Raw genomic sequence first — 16,581 nt, forward strand, 5'->3', positions numbered from 1 at the left:
TCTTATCCAAATTAATTAAGTAGATCTTTTATGTATGTATTACATATGCAATTACATGGATGAGAAGATGTAAATATGAAATTTGGGGGTTAAAATCCTCCAATTATGTTGTATAACATATTAGAAATTATATAAAAATTAAAATTTAAAAAAAAAAAACGGGCTAGCCCGCCAACTGGCGGGCTAGCCCGCGGCGGAGCGGGCTGAAAACGGTGCGGGCTGGAGTAGCCCGCACCTTGGCGGGCTGGCATTTTGCCAGCCCGAGCCCGCCATTTTTGGCGGGTTGGCGGGTTGGGCCCGCCGTATTACCAGCTCTAATAAGGATACTGCACGGCTGCCGGGACACTGTACAGGGCTATTTCATCCCTCCCCCACTCACTCTTGCGCCATTTCCCCGCTCTGATTCGTTCAGCCTTTTTCACAGGTTTATGCTTCTATTTTGGCTGAAAACGTCGTCGTTTGCGACAGCGGATGAGTGGATGGCAAAGGAGAGCAGCCGGATTCCACCAGCACGTTGATGGCGGGCAGATTCCGCTGTAGTGGCTGATCCTCCACCTCGATCTTCTTCTTCTCCTTCGAACTTTATGAGTTGCAGACTGGTGTAGTAACTCTGATTCGCCGCCCCAGCATTAGGCTTCTTCTTTGCCGGATCCTTCTTCCGTCGGCCTTCGTCAAACGGGATTGCAGCTCCAAGGTGCGTTGTCAAATATCCCTTGAATAGGAATTTCAAATGGCTGTATAGTTTATCATTCAAGTGAACTTATGCATAGTGAATACCCAACAAGGACTTAATTTAAAGATTGAAATGCTACAATTAATCTCAGTTGGTGGGTTTTTGCCTATATTTTTATGCGGATTGAGTCAAGGGTTGAAAGGGATGAATGTTACAAGTTTGCAAGCGGGAAAGCAATGGGCCAAATTTTTATTTCTTTTTTTTCCAATAGGCTAAATTTTCAGATAAGTATTATAGGAGGATCCTTGATCTTTCATAAGTTTCTACTACAAGAGGAAGAAGAAAGAATACAAGAATCATGGAAATCGGACCTTTTCGAAGTCTTAATGTTTGAAGTGAGTTTGACACTTCCGTTTTTAGTTTTCTAAATTCACTCCTAATTTGGTGACTGGAATTTACAATGCAATACGATTTAGTTAAAGCTCATTTGTTCAAGGTTCGGTATTTAATGAGATGCGTCCGCGCAATAGTTTCTGCATGTCCGACGTAATTTTGTCAATGAATAAATCTCTGTCAGTTTCTATTATTGGGAAGGAAGGCAGTTTGATGAACTATAATTATCTGTCCCCGTAGGAACTCGAGATCGTGGGATAGAATTCTTGTGTTTGAGGAAACGTATTTCATAGTCTTGCAATGTACTATGGCTAGCGTCCGAATGGCAACATATAGTGATACTGATGGTGACACGCCTAGCAAATTGACCTTGAGTCTTGAATTTGATAGTTTGCTTCCTAGTTCTTATTTCTTAAATAACCCGTTCCTTTATTTTTTCCTTTAAATGCTTTTCAGACATGAGATGCTAGGTTATGCAGGAATCAAAGACAAATACTATGCAGTTAAATTCCACAAAGTTATTCCTTTTTTATTATGTAATATTACAATTCTAATATGGATTAAGTGGTTACTTGCTGTAATGGTATAACTTACTGTAGCTTCTATATATAGTCAATTTTCAGACTTTTCTAGGCATGACCTTTTATATAATAATTGAATGAATGATTTTTACATGTAAAATAATTCTGTAAACTTTATGCATGTTTCTTTATTCATTATGTTCTTGTAAAGTACCGCGCAAAAATATGAGTCTCTAAAACTAAATTGGCTGTTTGGATGTGGAAAAGGTGGCCTAGCAGGGGATGGGTTGGGCAAGTCCAGCCACGCTAATCCATATCCCTCAATGTAATGTTATGTTCTGGCAAATGATGTAGGTTTGAGGAATGTTTCAGAGGGAGTGACTTTGTCTCGGTGTAGATTACATGCATCCCTATATATTTTTATGAACATGACATTTTGACATGAATTAGTTAAATTGTTAGTTAAATTGGTGATTTATATATCTTGGAATACTTTGAATCTTTTGGTGGGTCAATTGTCTTTAACATGATGTACCTGGGAATTATTTTTATACTCTTATTTGCTTACAAAACTTCCTCTTATACATTACAGCTTTTTTGATAAAAGTTATAACTTTTGAGTAAGAAGCACTGGAACTTTCTACTTTTTTTTTTTTTTTGATGCTCTTGCAAGCCTTATTTTCTCATCCTCTCAAGTCTTCAAAACGTACCTTGATTTTAAAACCTTTTAGCTTGGACGAAATCTTTTTTTGGATGATGAGATTTGGACTTTTGACTTATTTGTGGTCTATTCTTTCCAATTCTTTTTCCAGTTCATGATTTATTAAGCAAATAGGTAGTAGTTTCTTGTTTTAGAACTCTTTTAAGACGCATGGCACCATCTAAGCTGAGATTTTTCATTTCGACTTTAACATGCATTTCTATCCATGGAAGGTTCTACTCCCAATAATTCCATATTGCAGAGATCTCAACCCCATACGCAATTGTCCTTTCCTTTACTCTTGCTAGATATATGGGCTTCCTTGACGAATATGCATTAGGATAATATGGCTTTATTGTGATACTGGGATTACTTTGTTCTTTTATATTTTGAAGGTTGAATAAACTGATCTTATTCACTTATTTTCATCAGAGATTACAGCAGTTCAAATAGATAAAAAGTCTCTCAATCATTAGAGCAATATTCTCGGATACTAGAAGAAATACTAGCTTAGATAAAAACCCCTGCATTTTGACGCATCCTCTATTCATGACATAGTTTTATGTTATATATAGGTATCTACTGGTGAGAATGCTAAATGCGTCCCTGTGACTCTTATTATGTTACATATATTTTAGTTTCTTTATCTTGTTTATTTTGTTTTATTTTATCACGTATCTAGTAATAGTCAAGTTAAATCTATGTAGTTTGATGTCCTGATTTACTTGAGAGAATCAAGTGTCTCGATCTCTCTAAACCTACAGACTTCAATATGTGTAACCTAGGTTCTGATTGAGAATAATATGAACCAGACAAGAAGTTCCTCCTGGTATTTTTACTCAATGTTCATCTACAATAATTTCTACATTGTTCTTGATATATTTTTTGGAATTGAAATATTACTTACAGGGAAAAAATGAAATTGGATCCAGGGATGTTATGATATTGGAGTTTTGGTGAACTTGTACTCAGTTGCTTCTTTTCTACTTCAGTTTCTTTAAAAAAATTATAAAAATTTTGTCTTCTTCCTTGTTTTGACCAACCACAGAAATTCAGAGACTTAAATTCAGCGAATCCATGTGCTTTCTATTTGGAGCTTGGGTTTTCTTCTTGGATTCAATTTATTTTATCTATCACAGTAATTTTTGTTCAAGTGCATCAATCATCGAATTCATACTTTGTCTTGTAGATGATTGATTTTGTTTTTGATTCTTTATGATCAATAGTATTCACCCCCGTGTTATCTCTTCACTTCATTTTTCAGGTTTTTGCTCTTTTATCTCCTCCAACGTTTAACCCTCAACCGTAGCTGATCAAGGTATGCCCTTCTCAATTATCAATTGTTACTATGTTTAGGCAACTTGAATACTGTAAATTCTCTATCCATAAAATTAGTCTAGCTTCTTATACTATCTGCACAAAAATGGTGGCAGTATAGAGAAGTCATTATCCATGGAAAATGTCAAACTGGATGCTCAATGTGTTGCCCAAGTCTTAGATAGATGCTTTCCTACAGAACCTCATTCGGGTATTAGATTTTTCATTTGGGCTGGACTGCAGTCTAGGTACAAGCATAGTGCTTACTGCACAAGAAAGCATCATTTGGCATGAATCAAACCTCCCTCTGAAATTTAAGATTTCATTTCCAACCACCCAAATCATTAGTTGAATGTTAGGTCTGACTTTAAATTATTTTTTTGACCAAAATGCCCCTTTTTAACTTAATAATTATTTAGACATTTATATTTTCCAAAAAATGTTCTTTATAAAATCAAAAAATAATTCTAATACATATTTTTTAAAAATTTCTAATATGTTATAGAATTTATTAATTTTGATCCAAATCATAAAATTTTTTAATTTTAACATTTTATCACATTCATTGGAAGTTATTTACTTTGATTTCTTTTATATTGTAAAAACGTATTTCAAATACATAGTTTTTATTTATCGTGAAGTTTAAATGATATAAGTTTTAAGAATTTTATAAATTATTTAAATTTATAATTCAAAACTTTTAGACACAACTTCGTTACAAAGAGTATATATATTTATGAAAAAAATTAGTTAAATTTTTAATCAAGTCTTTTATGTTTGCCTTGACAGAATAAAATTTGTGTCATTGCTAAAATATAATTTAGGAATTTACTAGAAGGAGGGGTAAAATAATAAATAAAACTTATTTTGATATAAATTTCAGTTAAAAATAACATTTTTAGAATCTTTTTAGAATGTTCCTAGCAGTGTTAACTAATGGACTAAAAATTGCATGTTTTTAAAATAGAGGGGAGGTCTATGTAATTGATGTAAACTAGAAGGTTACTCAGAATATCTTATTCTTTATATTAAGAAGTGGGTAGTATATATAGATGCACGCATACTTACATTATGTAGCCCACTCGGATTGGATTTAGATTTTGTGCATCTTTTCCTTCTTGCAAAAAACACGTAAAAGAAAATTACTGGTCATCGGTCTCTGGGCAGCAGGGAAGAAGAACGAACCAGACCACTGAACTTTCACTTTGGTGTGGACGAAGGTAAACGAACCCTTCAACAGAGTTGTGAGAACCTACTCATCGAAGCTTGGAGATGTCAGAGTAGTCAGGGAAGTAGCCAGAGCACTTGGATGACTATGAGAAATGATGGATTAGTCATTGAGTTATAGAAATTCCTCAGTCAGCTATCTCAAAGTACGATTTCCACAAAGGCTTTTAACTGTCTCCATCTAGGTCATTTGCACTTAACTTGTATGGAGAAACATCTGCGAAATCAAGCTTATGTGCATTATAACCATACTAATCCTTGCCAATATGTGAGATGGACTGCAAGGTAACTTATTAATTTGATGGCTTGCTTTTGAAACTTCTTTAAAGTGATGGCTATTTTTGGATTTGACAGGGAAAGCTACCAATTTATGTATGCAAGGCCTTGGCAACTAATCAATGATTTTTATTTGCATGTTGTTCAAGGGAGGTTGTCTTTACCAGCTCTGTTTGGATCCCAGGTGTGTTGTTTTCTGAAGGAAAATAATACTTATCTTCCAATATAGTTCCTACTTTCCTTCATCGTTCGTATGCATCATACTGTGAAAAGTGGATTACTTGCTATTGGCATTTGGTTTCTATCTAGCTAATAATGTTCGTAAACAACTAATGTCAAGTTAATGTCTTTTAAACTGGTGAAAGGAGTAAAAGAAATAGAACTTTATTGTGGGAATGGTGGAGGTTTCTTACCTATCACCTTTCCATGTTGGGGGTAAAAGACTTTTCCTTATCTTTACACTTTTATTGTGTTTTTGATTCTGGAATAAATCCTTATCCTTGCTTCTTGAACTATGGTCTCTGAGTTTGATTGGTTTGTATGCACATTGTATAAAGGGTTTATGAAACAAATTTCATTTTGAATCAATAACTTTTAATTGGGTAAATTGAATGATTTGGAGAAGACTATGCTGTATAGTTTGCATTTAGTTGTTACCACTCCTTTGTGATGATAGTAAATGAAGAGCGTTATGTGTGTTGTGTTCTTGTGCAACCAGTGGACCTCCATGCTATGGCACCAAGAAGACATTCTAACAAGTTCAGTTTGTAGTCCTAATTATTTTGGGTTATATGGGGCAGTTTTTTTTTTCCCCGTCCCTTTTAAATATTATTATATGGTTATTTCTCTTTATTATATGAGTTATAATATTAACAATAAAATTGAGTAAACAAACTGTGAAGAAGAAGACTTGAGGAAACTTTTCAAAAGTAAAAATAAAAGCAATCTTCCTTTGTCCTACATCCCAACTGGTGTCATGGCTGTATTGATTTATTGAGTTTGTAACTTGTCAATTACTTGTCATCTCACTACCTAATTTTATCAATTTACATGCGAAACTTTGAGTATCGGAAAGTGATATTTTATTTAAAGGAATTTTATTACATATATAGAGGAAAATAGGGTCGATCGAATCTGATTTGGCCTCCAATAATCCTCCTAGAATCATGGAAATAATGAATCCTAGGATTATATCTTATCATGAATAATGGCTCCTGCTAGCTTAGCAATAGAGTAATTAAGTTAAACTTCTAGGTTTAAAATTTTGAATACTTTATTTTCTTGAATGGTTTTCTTAATTCTTGGATTAATCATGGGCCACTTCATTCATTGCAGTGCACTTCACTCAATTCTTGAATGGTTTTCGCTTCTACTATTTTAATAAGTTCTAATGATCTATGAAAACAGCCAATTACATGATTTCAAAAATACAGGGTAAGAACCATAAGGAACGTTTAATAATTTTGAATAGCTTGGAAATAATCATTGAACTAAAAGGTTTCCCCCCCCTACTAGCCTCGCATTTGCTTTCAAATTATTCAGAGACATGTTGCATCAATTTTTCTGTATGGCCTACTGGTTTTCTTTCTGAACATTAGTATATCATGGCATCCTATGCTATTTGCTTGAAGATAATGCATAATAGGTATCACAAAATGCTGTGTAATTTTCTATGTATTATTCAAAGGTTGATGAAGTACATAAATAGGGGTCGGATTCCCTACAAAAGGCTGGAAATCTGATTGGATTAAATGGTAATGATATTGAGTAATCAACCCATAGTTAATGCCCGTGATCCTAGATTCAGAAAAAGGAAAGAACATAGAATTAAGGATGTGATTCCAACAGCTAGTAAATCTGTCTTCGACTCTAACACTTCTCCTCTGGTTGGAGAGTAAATATCTAGCATTCTAAGCTTGCTTCGAAGACTTTCAAATTGGACTCTAGCTAGGGGTTTGTTCATTATGTCAACAATTTGATTTGATGATGTTGGCCATGGGCCTAAAAACCCTAACCCTAATTAGCATTGATTTGAAATTTAAATTTATGATGTAATCTAGTATCTAGGGATATTATTCTGATTTCATCTTTATTATTTGAATTTGTATTTCCTAGGATCTAGGTCAATCACTAGGATTTCAGCTTGTCACTCTCATCTATTAGGGTTTCTGTACTCTATTTATAGCCAGCACCTCATTTGAATAAAATATAAGTTCAGAACCATTAGAGTTCTTCATGGTATCAGAGCAAAATAATAACCTTTGGTATAGGCCTACCTAACGAAGGAGAAAACAACCCTAGATAGCCATAAACAAACCCCACTAGTTTGGCAGCAACAACAATCAGTTCAATTAACAACTAGAATTCATCCAAGCCCCTTCCTTTGGCCATTACCATTCATCGTCTCAATGGAGAATATTACCTCCAATAGTCCTCTAGTGTGAGACTCTTCATCATAGGCAGAAGAAAGTATGGATACCTTAATGGTACTATAAAGAAACCCACAACTAGCGACCAAAAGTATGCCACTTGGGAAGCAGAAAATTCAATGGTGCAGGTGTGGTTGATAAATTCAATGACCACCGAAATCAGCACTCACTTTTCTTTCTTCTCAACAGCAAAAGAAGTATGGGATGTTGCAAGGGACATGTTTGCTGTGATAAAAAACAAGGCTACCATACTTGAGATCGAGCGCTTCCTCCACGATTTCAAGAAAGGTAACCTTTCAGTGACCCAATACTACACTGAATTAATTGTTAAATGGCAGCAACTTGATGCATATGAGCCACATGCTTGGAGTTGCACTGGAGATGCAGTGCTCTATGCAAACATTAAAGAAGAAAAGCGCATCTTTAAGTTCCTTCTTGGGCAGAATTATGGGGCTTGAGAACTTGTCCCCACTAAGAGAAGTATTCTTTACAGTACGTGCTGAAGAGAGTCGAAAGAAATTAATTACTGACAACTCTGTTGAAGTTGTTCAGCCAAGTGCACTAACATCTAAAGGAGCAATCCAGGATAATCATAGAAAACTCAACAAATGGTGTGATCACTGCCTCCATGTGTTTTTGTGGTTGGTGCATGAATTGGCTTATTATTCCCACTGCATAGCTTATATCAGGGCGTGTATGGGTCAAGTAGATGAGCTTCCCTACTAGTCTCCTGTATTTCTCAGAGTCAACTAGGGTGGCCTTTGGCTTGACTTCTAGGTTGCATGAGGCCTCCACAGGGGTGTCACTTGGTGTAGCTTAAAGCATTCCTGATTCATGGAGGAGGTCCAGTGCGTATTTTTGTTGAGATACATTTATCCCTTTCTCAGTTCTGGCTACTTTCATGCCTAGGAAGTGTCTCATTTGACCAAGGTCTTTCACTTGGAATTCAGTTGCTAGTGCCTTCTTTAGAGATTCTATCAACTCTTCATCGTTCCCTGTGATAACAATGTGATCTACGTAGACAATTAGGATGGTGACCTTTTTGTTTTTGTGTTTTGCAAATAAGGTGTGATCAGCTTGACCTTGTGAGTATCCAATCCTCTTCAAAGCCTTTGCAAACCTGTCAAACCAAGCTTTTGGGGTATAATGATTTTTTGAGTTTGCACACTTTAGTGGCATTTTCAGGTCTTTGCACTCCTTCAGGTATTTCCATGTATACTTCCTCCTCTAGGTCTCCATTTAAAAAGGCATTCTTCACATCTAGTTGATGTAAAGACCAATCTAGGTTCGCTGCCACCTAGAGTAGGACTTTGATGGAGTTGAATTTGGCTACTGGGAAAAAAGTGTCCTGTTAGTCTATTCTGGAGGTCTGAGTGTATCCTTTCGCTACAAACCTTGCCTTGTATTTGTTTAGGCTTCCATCAGGATTGAACTTTGGAGTGAATACCCACTTGCATCCCACTGCCTTTTTTACTGGTGGTAATGTAGTGATATCCCATGTCCTGTTCTCCTTGAGGGCTCTCAGTTCCTCTTCCACAGCCTTTTTCCAATGCTGGCTAGTCATAGCCTGTTGGAAAGTTTCTGGTATTTTTATTGGTGCATTATTAGCAATAAAGTTTTGCATTTGATATGATAAATTGCCATAAGACACGAACCTTTGGATGGGATACTGGGTGCAAGACCTGACCCCCTTTCTTAGAGCGATTGGCCATCCCAATTCTTCAAGATTTATCCTCGAGTTAAAGTCATGATCATGCCTTATAGTGGGAGTACCCTCTGCTGATTCTTCATTAGGATCACTGTCATTTGTAATGTTATTTAATTCTTGATTTCCTAGGCTTTGTTCAGCTTCACTCTGGTTGAAGATTCTAAGTGAGTTTTGCAATGTTTCAATTCTGTCTTGAGGCATTTCAGTCCTAACTAGTGGGTTTTCTATTGAGATTTTGAGTTCATTAGGAAGCTATGTTGTTTCTGGTCTGATTGTTGATGTTTCAGGTCTATTTGTTATTTCTGGTATTGTATCAGGGCTGGTTGTTGATGTTTCAATTCTGTTTGGTATGTCTGGTATTGTTTCAGGTCTGATTATTGATGCTTCAGGTCTGTTTGGTATTTCTGGTATTGTTTCAGGTTGTTTGATGTTTCTGGCTCTCTGCTCCATAGTTCTTCTCCTAAAGGGGTAATTTAGGGTAGTAAGTATCATCTTCATAAAACACAGCGTTTTTAGTGATGTGGACTGTCTTGGTAGTAGGAGAGTAGCATTTGTACCTATTAGTGTTTCTGAATGATTCACAATATATTTCACTGAATAGCAATTTACATGATTTAATGATTCACAATATATTTCACTGAATAGCAATTTACATGATTTATAGGATGGGGAAGAATATTCCTAATTATTATAGATCTGATTTGGTTTCCCTAAATAGCTCCTAGAATCATGGGATAGGATAATAATCAGATATGATCAGATTTTATCTCAATCTGACTATTACAGCATTTATGATTAAATGATCCTGGACTACAGCATTTATGATTAAATGATCTAGGAGATTTAGGGTAAAATACTGGTTCATGGGCCGCTAACAGCCAGCCCACTTTCCCACACTCCCCCTCAAGCTGGTGAATAGATGTTGATCATTCCTAGCTTGTTTCTGAAACCTTCAAATTTTAGTTGAGTTAAGGACTTTGTCATCACGTCTGCAATTTGATATCTTGAGGGTATGTAGGCTAGGTCAATCACTTTATTGTCAATCTTTTCTTTGATGAAGTGACAATCTATTTCCACGTGCTTTGTGCGATCATGATGTACAGGATTGTTGGCAATTTTTATTGCTGAGAGATTATCACACCACACCTTTGTTGGTACCTTGCCTTCCATCTTTAACTCCTTAAGAAGCCTTACAAGCCATATCCCCTCACAAATACCTAGAGCTAAAGCCCTATATTCTGATTCTGCTGAGCTTCTTGAAACTACTGGTTGCTTCTTACTTCTCCAGGTTACTAAGTTTCCCCATACGTAGGAGCAATAACCAGTGGTAGACCGTCTATCCCTTTTAGAGCCTGCCCAGTCAGCGTCTGTGAAGAGTTCCACTTCTCTAGAGTCACCTTTTGCAAAGAATAGTCCTTGTCCTGGAGTATTTTTCAGATATCTTAAGATTCTGTAAACTGCTACCATATGTTCCTTTTGGGGACTGCTTGAGAATTGGCTTACTACACTAACAGGATAACAAATATCAGGCCTAGTGTGGGATAGGTAGATGAGCTTCCCCACTAGCCTTTGATACCTTTCTTTGTTTACTGCTTCTCCATCGGGTTTTATTGTCAGCTTTTGGTTTAGTTCCATTGGGGTGTTGGCTGGCCGAGATCCTAGCATCCCTATTTCCTTTAGGAGGTCCAGTGTGTATTTTCGTTGGGATACACTTATCCCCCTTTTTGTTCGTGCCACTTCCATCCCAAGAAAATATCGTAGTGGGCCCAGGTCTTTTATTTCGAACTTTGTTGCTAAATTTTCCTTCAGCCTTGCAATTTCTTTTTCATCATTACCTGTCAATACTATATCATCAACATATACAATGAGAGCTGTTAGTTTGTCATCATAGTGCTTAATAAATAATGTATCATCAGCCTGACATTGTTTGTAGCCTTGTCCCTTAATTGCTTGGGAGAATTTCTCAAACCAAGCTCTGGGGGACTGTTTTAGTCCATACAAAGATTTGTATAACCTGCAAACTTTCCCACAGTTTTTTGAATTTCTCATCCCCAAAGGGATTTCCATATAAACTTCTTCTTCTAGGTCTCCATTTAGGAAGGCATTTTTAATATCAAGTTGATGTAAAGACTAGTCCAAGTTTGCAGCAATAGACAATAGTACATTCACAGTGTTGAGTTTTGCTACAGGAGCAAAAGTTTCTTGATAATCTATGCCATAGGTTTGAGTAAACCCTCTAGCAACTAACCGAGCCTTATATTTATTTATACTCCCATCTGGATTATATTTTACTGTAAATACCCATTTACTACTTACCATTGTCTTACCTTTAGGCAGATTTGTAATTTTCCAGGTTTTATTCTTATGTAGAGCTCTTAATTCCTCTTCGATAGCTCGCTTCCAATTTGGATCTGAAATAGCCTCACTGAAATTCTTAGGAATTTTCACATTTTCTACGTTAGCTACAAAAGTCTTTAGATGAGGAGAGAGCTTAGCATAAGACACATACTTACTGATAGGATGCTGAGTACAGCTCCTTTTACCTTTTCTTAAAGCAATGGGCCAATGGAGATCTTCAGGACTAGGTTGAGGTGCAGAATCATGATTCTGTGTTGGATTAGTTGTGGGCCTTTGTTCAGTGTTTTGCTGTTCTTCGCTATGAGGAGGTGATTCTATCAAGTTTTCAGTCATATCTTGATCAGAAATAGAGTTTAGGGGTTCAAACAAGTTTCTGTTTTGAGGTACAGGCCTGTTTAGGTAGTTTTCAGGTCTGGTTGGGGTTTGGTCAGTCCTTTCTGGGCTATTTTGAAGGCTGTGTTGGGGTTCTGGAGATGTGGCAGGTATAGATGGTGGGGTAATATGTATATCTAGAGGCATGGAAGGGTTTGTGTAGGTTAAAGGTTCTGTTTGCTTGTCAGAGTGATCACAAATTATCCAATTATTTCCCTGATTCTCCCCCTGAATAGGTGATTTGTGATAATATGGCTGTGTTTCAACAAATCTCACATTCATAGTAATATAGATTCGGTTAGTGATGGGAGAGTAGCATTTATATCCCTTTTGGTTTGAAGAGTAGCCAAGAAAAATGCATTTTATTGCTCTAGGATCCAGTTTCCCCCTATGTTCATTGTAAACAAAAGCAGTGCAACCAAATACCTTTTTAGGTAAGGAGGTAAAGAGGGCAGAGTTGGGAAAATGCTCAAGAAGTGTCTGGAGAGGAGTTTTGAATTTTAGGACTTTGGAAGGCATACGATTTATTAAATGTGTAGCAGTAAGTATAGCATCTCCCCAAAATCTTGAAGGAACATTTGTTTCAAACATGAGGGCTCTAGCTACTTCAAGTAGGTGCCTATTTTTTCTTTCAGAGATGCCATTTTGCTGTGGAGTGTAGGTGCAAGAGGTTTGATGATGGATACCATTAGTGGCTAAAAAATTTGTAAAAGAGGAATTTAAATACTCTTTGCCATTATCAGTTCACAAAATCTGGATAGAGGTTTGGAATTGATTTTTAATAAAGGTATAGAAATTTTGAAAAAGCGAAAAAACCTTAGATTTATCTTTCATTAGAAAAACCCAAGTTAATCTTGTGTGGTCATCAATAAAGGTTACAAACCAACGAGCTTTGGAATGTGTTTCAGATTTAGATGGCCCCTAAACATCACTATGTATAAGGTAAAAGGGGTGAGAAGGATTATATGGGTGAGAAGAATAAGTATTTCGAACTTGTTTGGCAAAATAGCAAGTGTCACAATGAAATTCAGCAATAGCAATATCATTAATATTTGGAAATAAAACTTGCATATAGCGTAGACTAGGGTGGCCTAATCTAGAATGCCACAACATTATTTCATCAAGGGGCATAGGGGATAAGACAGAATGACAAATAGATTTTTGTAGGGAGGACCCTTGTATATAGTAAAGGCCATTCCATACTTTAGCAGCGCCAATCTTCTTCCCTAATGCCAAGTCCTGAAAAACACAGCTAGTGTTATCAAAAGTAACAAGACAGTGAAGTTTTTCAGCCACTTGTTGTACTGAGAGCAAGCTGCATTCAATCTCAGGAACATATAAGACATTATGCAGAGTAATATTAGGAGTAATGATCACAGTTCCCGAGCCCCTGACTTGAGCAAATTGCCCATTTGCAACTTCCACAGTTTTGTGTATGGAAAAATCACTAAAGTCAGAAAATAATTCCTTAAATCCAGTAATGTGATGAGTTGCGCTAGAATCTATAATCCATAGATTTTTAGATGTAGTCAGGCTATGAAAAACATGAGTGAGAGCAGTACCTGCATGGGCTAGAGTGACAGAAGGGGTAGTGTTCTCACTGTTAGGAGTAGAGGGCAGGTGCTTATCCAAAAATTTGCGCAGTAATAGCAGCTCATCATGACTAATGGTTTCATTAGAGTTAACACCTACTAGCATTCCCTTGCTGCCAGGTTTGCCCCTAGGTTTGTTGTTTGGAGGCTTGCCATGCAGCTTCCAGCACACTTCTCGGGTGTGACCACTCTTGTGACAGTGGTCACACCACTTATTACCCTTTTTTGCTTTGGGATCACTTTGTGGGCCATTGACAGCGAGAATAGAGGAGTTAGTTGAAGTAGAGGAAGTATTAGAGGCAGTGATTAATACCTTTCGGCTTTCCTCAAATTTAACAGTGTTGAATGCTTCAAGTAGAGATGGAAGTGGCTTGAGACTCATGATTCTTGCTCGCACATCCTCATAGGAATCATCAAGACCAAGAAGAAACTTATAGCAACGTTCTTGATCCACTAGTTTTTTGTAATACATGGCTGCTACAGTGCTGGGCCATTCATGGACCTCATAGAGGTTTATTTGCTGCCAAAGTTTCATTAGAGCAGTATAATATTGGGTAATAGTTTGATCACCTTTGGTTAGGTCATGGAGTTGTCGCTTAACCTGAAACAAAGCTGCTGTGTTTTCGGTGACAGAATAGGTAGCTTTAGCAGAATCCCAGATTTCTTTGGCTGTGGTGGCAAGAAGATAGTTTTCTCCTATATCGGCAGTCATGGAGTTAATAAGCCATGCCATTACTAGGTTGTTTTCTGCACACCATGTTGCAAATTGGGAGTCGGTGGACACTGGTGGAGCTTTAGTAAGATAGATCTCCTTATTCCGTCCCCGAACAAACATCAACATGTATCTGGACCATTGTAGGTAATTATGCCCATTTAGGCGATGGGTAACCGGGAATTGGGAGAACGCATCAGACTGAGGGACTAGGGCTAGTGTCCCTTGCTGTGAGGGATCGGAGTTGCTGCCTTCAGCAGCGAAGGCGCGTGGCTGCAGAAGAGCAGCTTTGAACGCCATTGAGAATATTTTCAGATCAGTGCTCTGATACCATATTAGTGTTTCTGAATGATTCACAATATATTTCACTGAATAGCAATTTACATGATTTATAGGATGGGGAAGAATATTCCTAATTATTATAGATCTGATTTGGTTTCCCTAAATAGCTCCTAGAATCATGGGATAGGATAATAATCAGATATGATCAGATTTTATCTCAATCTGACCGTTACAGCATTTATGATTAAATGATCCTGGACTACAGCATTTATGATTAAATGATTTAGGAGATTTAGGGTTAAATACTGGTTCATGGGCCGCTAACAGCCAGCCCACTTTCCCACAGTACCCTTTCTGGGTTGGCGAATAACCTAGGAAAATACATTTTTCAGCTTTGGATTTGAATTTGCCTTCATTTTTGTACACAAATACAACACACCCAAAAACTTTAGGAGGTAACTAATTGATTAGAGGGGAATTAGGGTAGCTTTCAATTATTTTTTGTACTGATGATTTAAAATCTAAGACCTTGGAGGGTACCTTGTTTATAAGATAAGCTGAGGTTAAAACTGCATCCTGTTAAAATAGATTGGGGACATTTTTTTGGGTCCTAATGGCATAGGTTACCTCTAAGATATGCCTGTTTTTCCTTTCAGCCACTCTGTTTTTGTTGGGGGGTATAAATACACGAGGTTTGGTGATGTATTCCCTGTTGTTCGAGAAAATCTTTAAAGGCTTTACTCAAATATTCTTTTGCATTGTCACTTCTAAGAACTTTGATGGTAGTTTGAAACTGATTTTTTTACAAACATAAATTTTTTTTTGAATGTTTCAAATATTTCAGATTTTTCCTTTAATAAGAAAATCCATGGCATTCGAGTGTGATCATCAATAAAGGTAATAAACCGGTGAGCGTTAGAGACAGTCTTTGTTTTGGCTGGGCCCCATATATCACTATGAATGAGTGTGAAAAGAGCAGTTGGTTTGTTTGGTTGTTTTGAGTAGGTGGCTCTAGTTTGTTTTGCAAATTGACAGATATCTCATGTAAGTGAAATAAAGTTTTCTTTATTAAAGAGGTGGAAACAAGTGCTTCATGTAATTAAAGCTAGGGTGGCCTAACCTATGATGCCACAATAGAATGTCTTTACTTTTTGTGTTGTGGCTAACCATGGCTTGATGTGTTTCCTTATTGTGCATTTTGAAGTAGTAAAGTCCATCTCACTCTTTAGTAGTGCCAATCGTCCTCGCTGAGGCTAGATCCTAAAAAATACAGCTGCTATCATCAAATAGGACATGACAAATTTGACCCTTGGTTAGTTTGCTTAAAGAGATGAGATTACAAGGGAGTTCTAGCGCGTATAACACTTTATGTATGGCTAAATGATTAGATAATTTAACTGTTCCAGAACCACACACATAGACACTGATTCCATTTGCTACCTTTACTTTTAAGTTTTCATGACAATGTTTAATAGTGATAAAAAGAGATTTGTTACCAGTTATGTGATCTGATGCTCCAAAATCAACAATCCATATATCATCACTAGTCACCATAACATTAAGGGCTATTATTGAGTTACCTGATTTTACTAGGTTGACATTAGGAGTGTTGGTTTGTCTTTCCAGAATTCGCCTCAGTAGTTGAACTTCTTGTGGCTCAATTTTTCTTCCTCTTCTTCTTTTTTCTTTGCATGGTAGCTTTTTCTTTCACTTTTTTGTCTATTGTTCAGATTGGGAGGTTTCCCATATAGCTTCCAGCAAATTTCTTTGGTGTGACTCTTTTTCTTGCAATGGTTACACCGCTTATCACTTTTCCTTTTCTGATTTGTTGTATTCCCACTCCTGATTGCCATTGCAGAAGCTTCATTTTGGGTTACTAGAGCTTGGGTGAGTTGCTTTCTGCTCTCCTCACATTTTACCATATTAAAGGTTTTGAAAAGTGAGGATATAGGTTTGAGTCCCATGATTTTGCTCCTAACTTCTTCAAAGGTGTCATTGAGTCCTAGCAAGAACTAATAGGT

At 36.8% G+C, this 16,581-nt stretch overlaps 1 protein-coding gene across 1 annotated transcript in view; it reads left to right on the plus strand.

Moving 5' to 3' along the window:
- The first annotated feature begins 367 nt into the window (after positions 1–367).
- Positions 368–16,581, plus strand: part of LOC114760264 (tRNA pseudouridine synthase A) — a 41,581-nt gene continuing 25,367 nt past the window's right edge. Inside the window, exons 1-4 of the mRNA XM_028949526.1 lie at positions 368–694; positions 3,552–3,605; positions 4,775–5,116; positions 5,186–5,291. Coding sequence (XP_028805359.1) covers positions 5,037–5,116; positions 5,186–5,291 — 186 coding nt within the window. The 5' untranslated portion in view covers positions 368–694; positions 3,552–3,605; positions 4,775–5,036. The remainder of the gene's footprint in view (positions 695–3,551; positions 3,606–4,774; positions 5,117–5,185; positions 5,292–16,581) is intronic.

Source organism: Neltuma alba, unplaced genomic scaffold (genome assembly GCF_004799145.2).
Source record: "Neltuma alba isolate B1F8T4 unplaced genomic scaffold, ASM479914v2 tig00010956_pilon, whole genome shotgun sequence".
Lineage (NCBI taxonomy): Eukaryota > Viridiplantae > Streptophyta > Magnoliopsida > Fabales > Fabaceae > Neltuma > Neltuma alba.